Source organism: Bombus fervidus, chromosome 11 (genome assembly GCF_041682495.2).
Source record: "Bombus fervidus isolate BK054 chromosome 11, iyBomFerv1, whole genome shotgun sequence".
Lineage (NCBI taxonomy): Eukaryota > Metazoa > Arthropoda > Insecta > Hymenoptera > Apidae > Bombus > Bombus fervidus.
In genome coordinates, this window is record NC_091527.1 from 8,835,614 (window position 1) to 8,849,463 (window position 13,850).

The 13,850-nt window shown below is 46.3% G+C and overlaps 1 protein-coding gene across 4 annotated transcripts in view; it reads left to right on the top strand.

Annotated features, from left to right (window-relative positions):
* Positions 1 to 13,850, top strand: part of LOC139992325 (kin of IRRE-like protein 1) — a 254,151-nt gene that overhangs the window by 194,524 nt on the left and 45,777 nt on the right. For all 4 annotated transcript variants that reach the window (XM_072013063.1, XM_072013066.1, XM_072013065.1 and 1 more), the window contains exons 4-6: positions 6,180 to 6,290; positions 12,898 to 12,988; positions 13,069 to 13,181. In XM_072013063.1, coding sequence (XP_071869164.1) covers positions 6,180 to 6,290; positions 12,898 to 12,988; positions 13,069 to 13,181 — 315 coding nt within the window. The remainder of the gene's footprint in view (positions 1 to 6,179; positions 6,291 to 12,897; positions 12,989 to 13,068; positions 13,182 to 13,850) is intronic.

Genomic DNA, 13,850 nt, shown 5'->3' on the forward strand with positions numbered 1-13,850 from the left:
AAAACGCATTCATTCCCGCGAACAATTTCTCGCGACGATTTTACAATCTAATTGTTCCGGTTGCTGCCATAACGCGGCGGATTTCCCGTGAAAAGGAATACGTTAATCGTAGGACCAGACCGAGTACGGATATTCGTGTATTTTCATCTATCCATTCGCGAAGCTATGTATACACCAGAGCGAATGATTTTCCCTCCGGTGGAGGCAGAATTTCCGCGCGTCTCTGGGACCCCTTTTCCCGGGAGTGTTCGTGCTCGTTCCTTTGGAGATCGTCGCGCGAGAGGATAATCCAAGATTGCCGCAGACAGAAAAAAAGGATGAAAAGCTGGGAAGAAAGACGGCGAACGGCGGAGGAGATACTCGACTCGAAAAAGGGAAACGAGAGAGGCAGTAGAGAGAAGGAAGAAGGCAGAGCGTAGAAGTCGCGGCAGAATGGCGTGGCTTCTGTCGACGTACCTAACCGCTAGACGGTCTGTACTACAAGGGTGGTAATTGTTCGAGAATCGATTTATCTCGTTGTAGCGTAGAAATCGCTGTCGCCTTAACCAATACGGAACGTCACGGCATGGACAATGATATTCTTGTCAATAACAATTTACCTTTTGTATGCACAGTTGAATCTAGGCTATTCTCTTCAATCGAATGCACCAGCCAGCTAGCTGTTCTGGCGGCGGATTAACGGTAGCGCAAAAAATAAGAAGAGAAAGAGGAGCGAAGGTTAGAGGAGCGAGAGATAAGCTTCCGACGACGTTGATCGAAACCCTGGCTGGCGACTTTATCGCATCGGTCGGTAGATGGAAAAATATTTTGCGGTAGTGGAAGAGGAGGCGCGAGGGCGTCGGAGAATTTATTAAAGTGTTTATTTAACCGCGCATTTGTTTGTTGGTCGAGTTTTCAGATACTGGAGAACAATAAAAATGCAAATAAAGAATTGTTCGAGCGAGCGGCCAATGGTAATTATTATGCGCGGAAGTCTATTCCATAAATCGTAAACTGTTCTCGCTGCGTCGATGAATAATGAAAAAGAAAACATTTTAATTGATACAAGAGCGATAATACGTATTTGATAGTCGGGTATCGATCTCGACCGTCTAATGGATCTCGTTCGGATCGAATGGTAGAGAAGTTGCCATAGAGAAGCGAAAGGAAGCGAGTAAGCAAGATTAATCTGGGGCAAAAATGTGGCGATATCGTTGTCGGAGAATCCGAGAGCGGAATAATAAGCGAATTTTTTCGTGACATGCAATTTCGTTTGCGAATGCCATCTGAAGGTGCGATCTAGCCTGCGGGAAACGAGTCGGGATCCCGATAACTGCGAGCAATCTGCTCCATTCTCGGCTAGGTCAGTGGGTCGTTCGCATCAGACCAACGATTTCCGTCGATTTCTTAGCTGCGCGACCGAACGGTCTTTCGCTAGATTATTTTAAACCGAAAAATCACTTTGACAGATCGGCGCTAGAATTTAAAAAGTATCGCAGCCGAGAATTAATTGGAGCGTAACGAATACGAGGCGTCCATTTAATCTGGATAGGTCCTTAAATATTTAAAAAGCCTACCCAGCGATAACCGGGCCGTTTACGGGGTTGATCAAAGCCGGAGATCAATGGAGCGGAGGTCTACGAGAGAGGTCTGCGTGTCGATGAGGCAGAGAGAGAATCTACTCCAATTTCTACTCCGGCGGATCTTAAAGCTGTGCTGTCCGACCACGAGACTCTCTCTCTCTCTCTCTCTCTCTCTCGCCACTTACGATAATGTTTCTACTCGTCTGACACCACTCGGCTATTACTATTGGGGAACCATTCCCTTGAAATTTAACACGCTTCCCAGTTGTCTGACTTAATAGTAGCTTCTACAATCGATGCACCACGGTATTTCTCTCAATAGGGTCTGGCAATTGACGCGAAGACTTCCATCACGCGAACCCGCTGTGAAACGTATGGTAATGCGAGGCATCGATCCAACTAATATATTATAACAGTTCGAGTTTAACGTTATATCGCAGTGCGTGTTGGCGTACACGCGCGTACGCCTCGTTTCCTTTGTAAGCGGCAATTGCTTTTCTCTCGGTTAGGCGCGCAGACGATGCCATGTAATTCGCAGGTTTTTCGTCTCCATACGAAGCGACGGGATGCGACGCGACGGGAAATTCTGGCAGCGCAACGATCCATCCTCGTTCGTCGATCTCAATGAACAATGTCGACGCGTCCAAGCGCGATCGCTATTTCGCTGATTCATTCGCCGCGTATCGACCGCGGAAACGAGAGGTTCGATGTTTCGGTAATTAGTCGAGTTAAAGGAAATTTCCATAACAATGTAAGAATTATGATGTTAAATCGAGCAGCTATAATTCCCGTAGATCACTGGACATCGTGTATACGGGAGTATCGTGGTAACGAACGTTTTGAATTATTATAACGGAGCTCGATCGAACGAATCTATTTAACGGGTAATCCCTCATATCCATGATCGCGTAACTAGTATCAAAACAAATCCAACTCGCGTTCCAACGTATCGCCATGATATTCTCACAGCCGCTCCCTCCTATTTCGATCGTATTCAATTTTCCAAACGCGAATTTCCAAATAAATCCCTCCGAATGCGTTCAGAATATTTTTAATTATCACACCGTGAAACGTTTCGCGCGTATACAGAAATTACAACTTGCTATCGTCGCGTTGCGTCGTTTAGTCGGCTTGAACGACAGTTTTTCGCCATGTTTTAATCCGTCGCGTCTCTCCGATTCGGATAATACGAGTACGACGTTTCGGATAAAAATTCGCGAATGCATTAAAGTTTGGCAAATTAAAGAGAGAACGTACATTACTTTCCAGTTTGAAGCCCATCGCGCGATCCTGTGAATCGCATTGTTCGAAATCGAACGACCGCCATGACAAAATAAAAAGCTGAGCGTTTTGTGAGCGGTTACGTAGCGTTGCGTTTCCTCGCTTGTGAATTCGGAAACTCGATACCCTTCTGAAATAAATGTTTCATTCGTCGTTGCTAATTTTCTCCCGTTACACCGGCTTCTCTCGTTACGAGATCCAGCCTTTGGCGCAATTTCCCAACTACAAGTAACAATCGCTCGCCGCTAACCAAAAAAAGGAGGAGGTGTCGCCCGATTGTCCACGTTTCGCCAACATTTCCCTCGGTTAGGATAGATGGGCGATAGTTTCTGAGAACGATCTCGGATAAACGCGTGCACAGGCTCTGGGTGCGTATACACAGTGGTTTGTAATTAACTCGATTAAAATTTGTGGCCAGCGTGTGCACCACCTCCAACGTCCCTTAATTTCTCTACCTTCGTACACGAAGTAACCATTTTTTGCTCGTACGTTTACCGACCGTACCGACTACCCCAAGTTATTTCAGCTTCGTATCTCCGATACGAATCGGTCGAAATTAAAACATCCATAGAGAATTTACAGGTACGCGTACGTTATGCGTTTTAATCGATTAACTCTGTTTAATCATCTTGAACTTGACGTCTAAATCTAAAAGCTTCTACGGTTATTACTTTTCATGCGTGTCATAGCGAGTGAATTTCTCATATGGAAATATAGAATGTACATTGGCGATGTTTAAAATTGAACTGGACGCTCGAGGTGGTAGGAAGCTGCGCGCGACTAAATTGCTCGACAGCTTGCAACAGAGAGAATTGGATGACCATCGCTGGTAACGGTGGATACGCGTAAAGCGAGGCAGCCTCAGATATATGCGCAGCTATGCTACATAGGGGTGCCTATTTTCCAGCCAGCCCTGAAATTATCGGCGTGGTCTGAGCGAGGTCCATTGATTACCACTGGTAATTGCCATTACAACCTCCATCTCCCGGCACCACTTTACTCTCCTCGCTACTCGACCCGCTACGATCTCTTCCAGCTCCGCGAACGTCTGGATATTCTCTGTATTGGCATTGAAAGTCAACCGTTATCGAGCGCGAGGCGCACCAACCGTGCTTCGCTTCGTTTAAACTTTAAATCATCGTCTACAGTCTATGGATCTCGCGCGCTCTCCAAACCTATTTATGTAGTTTCGATTCGTTTCGACGAGAATCAGGAATTCTTCTTTCGTCTCTGTTACAAATCGCCATTACATTCAGACAAGTGAATCTGCAAATTTATCTGCTCGGTTAATGGAAAGATGCAGACACCGTCGCGAGCAAGTCTAGTACCTTTTCAATTTCGAAAGAGAACCGAGTCTATTGCCGGAATTCTTGAACAACGTTTAATATCTCTGATATCGCTAATCGGATGAGGCATACGATCGAATCGGTTAATTGGATCGGAGATCAACCTTAATTTCTCTGGTAAATTTTATTACGTAATACTCATCCCGGTAATGTTCTCTTTCGATGTATTCATCTTTGTATGAAAATTCGACAACCCTGTCTATGTATACATGAAAATGTTGCTATATCGTGTGACCGGTCTATCCGAAATATCTGAAATTTTTATTTTCGATAGAATCTCGATCCAAACATCGAACGAGGATTACCTGGAATTCGATATCCGTTCGAAGGACGAAATCGTGATCAATCAATCGATTGGCAGGCTGACACGCATGGCCAGAATGAACGGCGCCCTGTTTTCATCGATATCGGCAATTATGGATTGAAAAGCGACCATAAATTCTCGTGAATACTTTACACGTACGTACCAGTGCCTAGGCAGTGCAGGCCAAAGCAGAGATAAAATTTCATTGCGGTCATAGAAACGAGTTTTCGATGGAGTTGCCAGGGAATTGAATTTACCGAATCTCCCAGCGCTTGATTAAGCTGCTTTACAATCCGTTCATCGATTTCCCTGCAATTCTCCATTTCGAGGAACCTCGCGCATATTACTACGATCTCTCTCCACGGTTAAATCTAAATCGCGACGATTTCGAAATTTTTGATCGAGACCGTCCGAAGATTAAAATGGAAAGTTGCAAGCTCGGATTTTAACGGTTTGGAAAAAGGATCGCCTAAAATGGGCTGGATCCGACAGCAATCGAGTTACGAGCAAAAAAGTTGCGAGCTGTCTGATTTCAAGGGGCTTGGCATTAGAAAAATATACCTAGAAAACTTGATGAAACGATGTCGGTAAATTTCATTTTAATTTGCAATTTTTCGATCAAAATTTACGGTGCAGGAAGCGACGGTGTGAAACGAGTGGAAGAAGCTTAGGCGAATATATATCGAACGCTCGCTAGGCAAGAACCGTAACGTTATTTCGGATTTGTCGCAGTTTACGACAAGACTCGATCGTTTCGCGTTAGTTTTTCTGTCGCGACATCACAGAATCGAATAACCATTCCTATATCCGCTTAAAGCAATTTTTTGAGTGGCCTGTGATCTTGGCATCGATCGTGAAAACAGTATCGCTGCATTCTGGCAAACCTACGATGTACGTTCCGCAAGTTACCACATATTTTTTTTTATTTACTCGTTGACATCGAACGAAACGGAACGAAATTCTAGAGGAATCGGTGTTGCTTTAGCCCGTACATTTTTATCGTCGCGGTAACATCGATATACGCGATATACAATATCGGCCAGTGATTTCCGTGTTATATCAAAATCACGTGAAAACGAACACGTTCCATTAATTGTACGGATCCTCGTGTTTTGCAATTGATCGAAATTCATTTCCAATCGTTAACGATTATATCCGTCAAAGCGTTTGCAGCGACGTTGTTCGATATAGGCGAAGCTATAAGCTTCCGCGAACGAACGATGCATCGGCTAAATAGGGTGATAGCGGAAAGGCAGACAGAAAGCCAGGAAGAGGAATAAACGTAGGTGTGGCTCGCCGTAACCTCGCTGATAAAGCATCGAATACGTTGGACGTATGCAACTAACTTCCAAAATAACGAAAAAGCGAGAGAAATATCCAGGTTGGTTTATCCGACTCTGCTCCGAGAACGAATATTCCAGCCAAAAATATCGTTGCGCTTAATCCGCAAACGATCATACCTACACACGAGTCGATACGGCACACTGGAACTACAGTTGGAACGAATTCCGTTCGAAGAACCTCCTATGAAACTTGCTGCCGAGCCACTCCTAACTTTCCAGTGTCCGAAATAGGTTATTCGAGCGATATTACGACAACGTGACGATGAATGTCAAAAGTTTTATGCTTATTTTCCAAGTGCTAGTAAATTGACTTGGGCTGATCGAGAATCATTCTCTGTTTTAGTGCCACCGGAACAACCAACCATTTTGGATCAGTGGGGCAGGATAGTAAACGGAACGGCAGGTCCTTACGAGGAAGGCGATACACCTTCTCTGACGTGTCGTGTAACGGGCGGTAAGTCCAGCAAACTATTCGCGCGATACGCAAAAGTAACGGGTGTGTTTAATCTGCCGCTGCAAACTGTTGAAACGTTCTTGAAGGCACGGCAACAACTTTGGACTTGGTCAGCGGTCGAGAAGTTTCTATCCGTAGACACATCTACCCCGCCAACCAACAGTTCCATCTTTCCCAAAGTCTCCTTCTCGATCCAGCGAAACCTAAGATACATGAAATTCATTAAATACTCGAGCTCGTATCTCGCATTAGGCAAAGCTTTTTAGCAGAACTATCTCGCAGGATTCCGAATTTTAGATGTGTAAAGATCGTATTCACCGGTGCGTTTCTTCGAACTGGTATTTAATCCGCCGTGAGATCGTCGGCGGAAGTTCGATCGAAAAACCTTGAAAGGAAATGAAGAATGGAGAGAACGTAACGCGGTACCACGGAGATGGTAGTGGTGAATAGGGGGAAAAGGAAGAGTTGACGGAGTCACCGGTGTCGCCAGTTATTAGATCAGGCAACTTTTTATCGACGAAGGGAGCTAAGTGAAAAGTTCTATGTTCGGAAGAACGCGACGCGGGAAGAGAGAAGGATGTGGTAAAATAGGGGCGAGGAGCAGAGGGTGCGGTGGATCAAGCGTTCTGAAGTGGAACGGGAGAGGAAGCACCAAACTACCAAGGTTCCGGTGTTTACTTTGGCAACTGGATCTAAATTTCTGTTTATAACTGCGGCAACTTCTTCGGCTGCCTTAAAAGATTATTTCCTTCCCTCTGGCCCTGCAGCCACTTTCCCCTCCTCTCCGCCGTGCCCAATCTCCTCTCAGACGAGGAGACGCTTTCCTGTCATTCACCCCGATTAAATGCGGTTACGTTCCGTCGAACGAGGATTTTTGCATGATTCTCGCCCACCTTCCGCAACTTCTCGCCCATTGTTCCCTGCAAATAAATAATCACGTTACCGTTGAATCGCGGCAAAGATACGAAAACCGTTTCGCATCAGATATATATCGTAAACTGGATAACTATGGTACAAATACAGAGGTATACGATGACGATTCAATACTCATCGTCGATCCCGACGTTCGACGAATACATCGAAATTCGAAGCCAGCAATACTGCCGTATGCAGATTCGATGGGAATTGCATCGATGCTGCGCATCGATCATACGCATTGCGGCGTATAAATTGAATATCGAGAAGATCGGCTTATCCTTAACAATACGCTAGCGAAACCCCTGCAAACGATCCCGATCTCGGACAACAAGCCTAGAATTTTCATTTAATTGTAAATCATCCTTAAACAAGGAAAAGAAGATCGTCCGCCTCCCGGTGATTCTATTTTCAATGAAATATTCATCTCTTCCTGTTCTTCCTTCTCTTTTTTTCTTTTTTTTTTTTTTTTTGTTTTCTACTGGATGGTTAGAGCGTCTGAAATTTATACTTGAAGCCAGGACAGTGTATCGGTTACCGATATCGTCTCCGTCTGCACACAAAAAGGCAACCATTGAAATTTTGGCGATCCCGATGTTTGTTCGATTTCAGGGAGAAACTTTCGCCGCGTTTCGTACCTCTCCGCCTCTCGCTCGTCCTTTCCCCACGATTCTCGAGCCTCGATCTGGCGCTGTCTCGCTTCTTAACCAGCCCCGGGGTAGCCGAGGCGCGCGATAAGTTTCTGCCACCATTTCTGTCCTCGCGGCATGCCCGCAAAGATTTGCAATTCAATCGAAAAGCCGGGGGTCGGGAACGCTAGCCGTCAATGCGAAATTACGCCCTGGTATACTTTACCGATTAAATGTTAATGCGCGCGGCCCGACTTTGCCTCGCTCCCTTTGACCCCCGCTACGTTGCAGGATCGCGGAGAATCGGCAGAATGTAGGTTATTTACGCGGAAAAGACCATCACGGCAACGATACGATACCACGATAGATCCGATTATTCAAACGAAACGTCGCATAGCCTGGATCTTTTGAGCGTCGTAAAAAATTTGCCGAGCTCACGTTTTATTGCCAGCTTATTCACGATATCTGTATAGGCACTCTGTTTGAACATTTCGGAATTCGATATCGATTTTTGTCGGGGCAGCCTTTTTGCCACCGATTTCGCAATGAGAATCGGAGAAACTTTACCAGTTGGCCAGAAAAGGAGAAAAAAAAAACGTTATCGCGCAGTTGAATAATCGGTAGCTTTATTCGCGTTCTGCGCTGGTTGTTCTTCTTTATAGGATAGCGTGATCTCGGAGGAACGGCGAAACCGCATTTGCCTTTCGCGTGATACCGCCTGGACAGTATTTAATCTTTGTAGAGGAGCGAGTAAAACCGAGAGAAACGAATCAGTTGGAAATTCGAGAGCGGAAACCACGCGTCTCCTCGCGATTCTTCTTTCGATTTCACGGCGAAAAGAACTCGATCTCGGTTCGACGTTGATTTTCATTGGTCGGTCTCGAAGCGAAACGCGGTCGTTTGAAACGGGAAACCTGACGTGGTCGTGGACGCTGCGCGTTAATTACACGAGACACGCGTTAATACGTACGCGAGCTTTATCTTTCTCGTAGTGAACAATAAATATTTTTCCGCTGCGTAACCAGCGATCAACTGTAATTGACCCGAGTCGAGCCGAGAATTTCCCGTAAATGAGACTTACGTTAATCTCGCAGAGAAATGAAAAAATTAGCCTCACGCATCGACCGATCTTCCGTCGTTATCCGATGATCGACGATTCTCGATATGGAAGAAAATTAAGCTCAAAAAAGGTTATTTCAAAAGACGTAACGTATAGTGAGATTGTTAGCGTTTAACCACGGCTCGTCTCGTCCTAGCGCATCCATAGCATTCTCTCAACCGCTCTATTATACGCGATTTACAACTAAGCCTAACTTCCTCCACGGTATTCCGTGTTATCTATAATTTATGGCAATAGCGGTGAGAAAATTTTACGACTCAGCCCGCTTGCTGGATTTATTGCCAATTACTTGACTTCGTGCCCGGAAAGAATCGAGGGTCCTACTTCGAGGGTGTATACGCACGTAAAGGTGAGGTTTTCCTTCCCTTATTTCTACCTACATATCTCTCTTCCCAATACTCGACACCAACTTTCCACTCCCTCTTCGTCTTCCACTATATACTAAGTGTATCCTAACGTAGAAAGATCCACTTTACGAGGTAAACTCGTTTCTCGGAAAATCATTTTTCCACTTTATCGGCAAGGTTTCTTCCTTTAAATATTTTCCCTCGATGATTACAGAGAAAGAGAAAGAGAGACAGAGAGAGAGAGAGAGTGGACGTATTACAAGTTTCAGAGCAGCATTCTCGTTTATCGGAGTTCTCGAATCGAACGCTACGTCAGTCCCCGTCCACCTGCTCTTCTCCTCATCCTTTCTCTCTTGATTCCCTTTTCACCGTGGCGCGTCTCCAAACGAATCCCTTGTGAATCGATCTGCGAACACGAAGAACCGATTAAAGGAAGGTCAAGGCGAACGGGAGCGGCTCCTCTTCAAACGAAAGGCTTCTTCTTTCGATTCGCTCTCGAACTACTACACGCAAGAGTTGGTTAATTTTGGAAATTGGAACGACGAAATCGAAATCCTCTTTCAACATGAACGTGGAAACGCGCGTGTGGGATATTTCACGTTTCTAGACCAACGACACACGGGACAACGCAATAAGCCAGTTTACTCGAATAATAATTATCTTCGGGGAACGGAGAGAACTCCGACTTTCGAGTCATCGAGCGCGATGCACTTTGCCTATTTCCCAGGGGTGTGCGAATAATGTCGCGGGATCGTAATCTATCCGTGTCGTATTGGTCGAGTGCGGGGAATATTTATTTTTCAATCCTGTCCGTGAAACCGGAACTCGCAGCGCCATAAAAGATATTAAAAATTATTCGAGAGCGGAGCACGGGATGTGCCGCGCCGTTACGTCGCTACCACTTCCAAAACGAGTTAAATTTTCTCGTATCGGCATCGGGTCGCGTCGCCATATATTTGCCGAGCTTTGTCCATTAAAAATATTACGAGATTTCGCTGTGATATCAGAGCAGAGTCGGTCTTTGATTGCTTTTTCCATCATCTCACGGAATTCCAGCAACTTGAATTTTCGAACTTTGGCTCCCTTCTCTTGTTCTCTGACACTTGTTCTCTAATCTCGCTGCGTTACAAACACCGATATCACGCTGCGCCGGACATTTACACGCTAAATGAGCGTGGTCCGTAACGCGAAATGTTTTATTCAGCGTAGATTATGAAATTCACTTGATCGACCGGCTGGACGATTGCGTGATGGAACTACGATATATTTTCTGCCATATAGTCGCTAAAGGGACACTAGACAGTAAGTCGAGCTTATCGACGTTTCCTCGATAATCCTAAATCAAGACGTCCTGAATTAAGGCGACGCGGCGCCGCACGGCGATGAAATGAAGAGAAGCCGAAGGGTGGGCGCGGATGGACGGGGCTGGGAACGGGGTGCAAGGTTGAATAAAGGGACCGGTCGAAGAAGGAACTCCGGTAAGGACCTCGAATCCCAACGGCTGGTATTTGCCTTAAGTAGAGTTCGAACCAACGGTAAACTTGTTAGATGTGGGCGAGTAGCTGCGGACCGGTCTTAATCCTGCAAGATATCGTCCGGTATCCGCGGATTAAAATCCGCACTTTAGTACCCCCTGCCGCGCAGATAGCGCGGCTGTTGTCGTCGTTTTAAGGGAGCCTCGGTTTTGGTGGGAGTTCGGATATAGTCCGGCAGTTAAAGTCAACGCCAGGGGCGTACCGAAGCCATTGCCAGACCTAACCCAGACCGGAGGTAAAGCCAGACCATCTAGTCCTTCTCTCTTTCCGCAGCCACGCAACCACGCTACGACCTAGCTCTCGCCCCTAAGCACTCGTGCAAACGACCTCGCGGCCGAGCTTACGAATTAACTGGCCAAACTCTATCGTCGTGACCGTATTCCGTATTCCGTCTGCTTGAAAAATCTTTTGAAGCCGATCTTCGATTGGCGCGAAGAGAACCTAGCAGAGATGAAATTTTCCAAGGCAAAGACTAAATTCCAAGCTGCAGTTTCCTTTTCTCTGTTCTCCCCTCGCCGTCCCTTCTTCCTCCATCGAAACGTACGAAAGAACGGCAGAGAAATCAAAAAGAACGAGACGGTTAAAACGCAATCTAGATCGACAAGCGCCGTGAATAACAATGACGCAGAGTTAATCTAAGCTAGCTTCCATCGGAGATCAGACTTGCAATTTTAAGTGTCGCGGCGATGTTGCGTCGGGCCTGATTAAATTGCGATTCCAGTATGCTACGGTATCGTGAATAACAATGAAACGGCGAACGTAAGCTGGCTCGAATCGGCTATCGGTATACTTGCGATGCCTGTTTTCACAACGAGAATTTCCGCCGACCGATAGACGCACCAAAGCTTCTTCTCTCTCTCTCTCTCTCTCTCTCTCTCTCTCTCTCTCTTTATGATTTCTGACCCATTACCGGCGCATACCTGCCTCTTATAATGCTCGTATATCACCGCAGCTATTTTATCACCTTAACCGGCAGCTTTTTCAACAAAAATATGCATCTAGCCACGGAACCGCGTATTATTCGCGAGAGATATGTAAATCCGTGATATAATACGGAGTCTATCCACGGAACATTCCGTCGAATCGAGAACTCGATGCGATATACCCTCGCTGCTCTCCTCCAACCATTTATTTCCGATAAACGCTACTTTCGTGAAGCACGTAGATCGCGAAGGGCGACCGGCTAAAGAGATCGAACGAACGCCCAGCAAACCCTTATTTATCATTCGAACCGATACTTATACGTGAAATTTCAGCTCGATTCTTTGGGTGCACGCGATCGATTCGGTATCATCTCACCCTCCTTCTCACCGCCATCTCTTGCTCTCTCTTCCGATGAAATCGGGGCCTGTTATAGTCTTGCTTTTTAATACTTGAGCCGCTTTGATCCGGTCTTCCGTTCGTCTGTCCTTCTATAATTGATATTTATCGATCTGTCGGAGAAACGAGAGAGTATAACACGCGCGGATATTGAAGCGACCGAAGCAACTCGAAGTCTGCCAGTTTTTGTCTGAAGTACCGCATCCAAAACTCTGGGGTATCGGTTAATTTAAAAGTTCCCGGCAACTCATCTAGCCTTTAGTAGCTCCGACCGAACTCGTCCCGGCCCTCTGTATACGATTCCCCTGTCCACTCGCGTTCCTCTCGCCATCCAGCCAGCTCTGCCCTACCCTTCCCTTCTCTTGCCAAACCGCGTTTCGTACTCCGTTTCTCCTTTGGTTTCGCGAGCAACCGTTCCAAGTCTTTTCACGGGGGTCGAAATCACTTTGCACCAGTCGTTACGACCATACGAGGCCGCGATTTGCTTCACTTTCGTGGCTCGGCCTGATGTTGTCGCTCGATGTTTCGTAAATCTTCGCGAGCGTTCGTTCCGTTCGATCGATCGGTTCATCGAGTCGAGTTAACCGTTTCGCCGAAACGAACGCGAGAACGCAGTTTCCGTTTCCATCGCCGCTTCCGTTTCCGCTGTCGCGGCACAGCGACGAATAAAAATTACGAGCTCTAAATCTTCCACGAGACGCATCGCGTCGTTCTTGACGATACGTTCATTTGCTTTTTCAGGCAAGCCAGAACCCATGGTCCGGTGGCTCGTCAATGGCCAAGTCAAAGACGAGGAGTACGAGAAGAACGCTGGCGATGTTATAGAAAACAGGTACGCCGACGCCTTCTTTCCTTCCTCGTATCGCCACAAGCGTTCCAGTTAATTTTCATTTCCAATCTTCTCCTCCGTAGGCTGACTCTGCAGCCTATCACTCGGTCGGAGCTCGGGGCGAATTTTACGTGTCAGGCAAGGAACACGGACCTGATCGAGCCAAAGGAGGCCTCCATTACTTTGGAACTTAACCGTGAGTAACAATTATCTCGTCTTTTCTTTCGTCATACCACCAACCATAAAAACAGAGGAAAACAGCGAGAGACGAGATGAACGTCGAAGGGCAGAAGAAATCGTCTAATTCCCCGGGGTTAAGAGCCGCTAGGCATAGCCATAGGCGATGGTGGAGCGTCGTTAAAAGAGGAATGAAATAAAGACAAGAAGTAGATACAAATTCTTATCGCGTGGCCAACAAATCAGAAGCCTCACCCCGAGCCTATCTTGTCCCGCATTAACGATAACATCTACGAGACAGCAAATGTGGGCCAACATCCTTTGCTCCCTCGCCGCTGTGAATCGCCTTTAAGGGAAGATAAGGCAAGATAAGACGAGAAATATATTAAATCCTGCCTCGAGCCCCACCTGGCTCATCCGTGTCTCTCTCTCTCTCTCTCTCTCTCTCTCTCTCTCTCTCTCTCTTTCTCTCTCTATCTATCTATCTCTATCTCTATCTGGCTCACTCTCTATCTCTTTCTCCCTCGCTGCAAGAAGCCGAAGAACCATGAAAGCGGGCAAACCTCGGGCTTTCTCAAAATTAGAATTCTTCGTTAACTCGCGACCGCCCAATAACCCGGAACGACGAAATACTAATTTCGAGAGTAAACTGAAAAATTCATAGATCAATTATCTGGCCTCGCGCGGC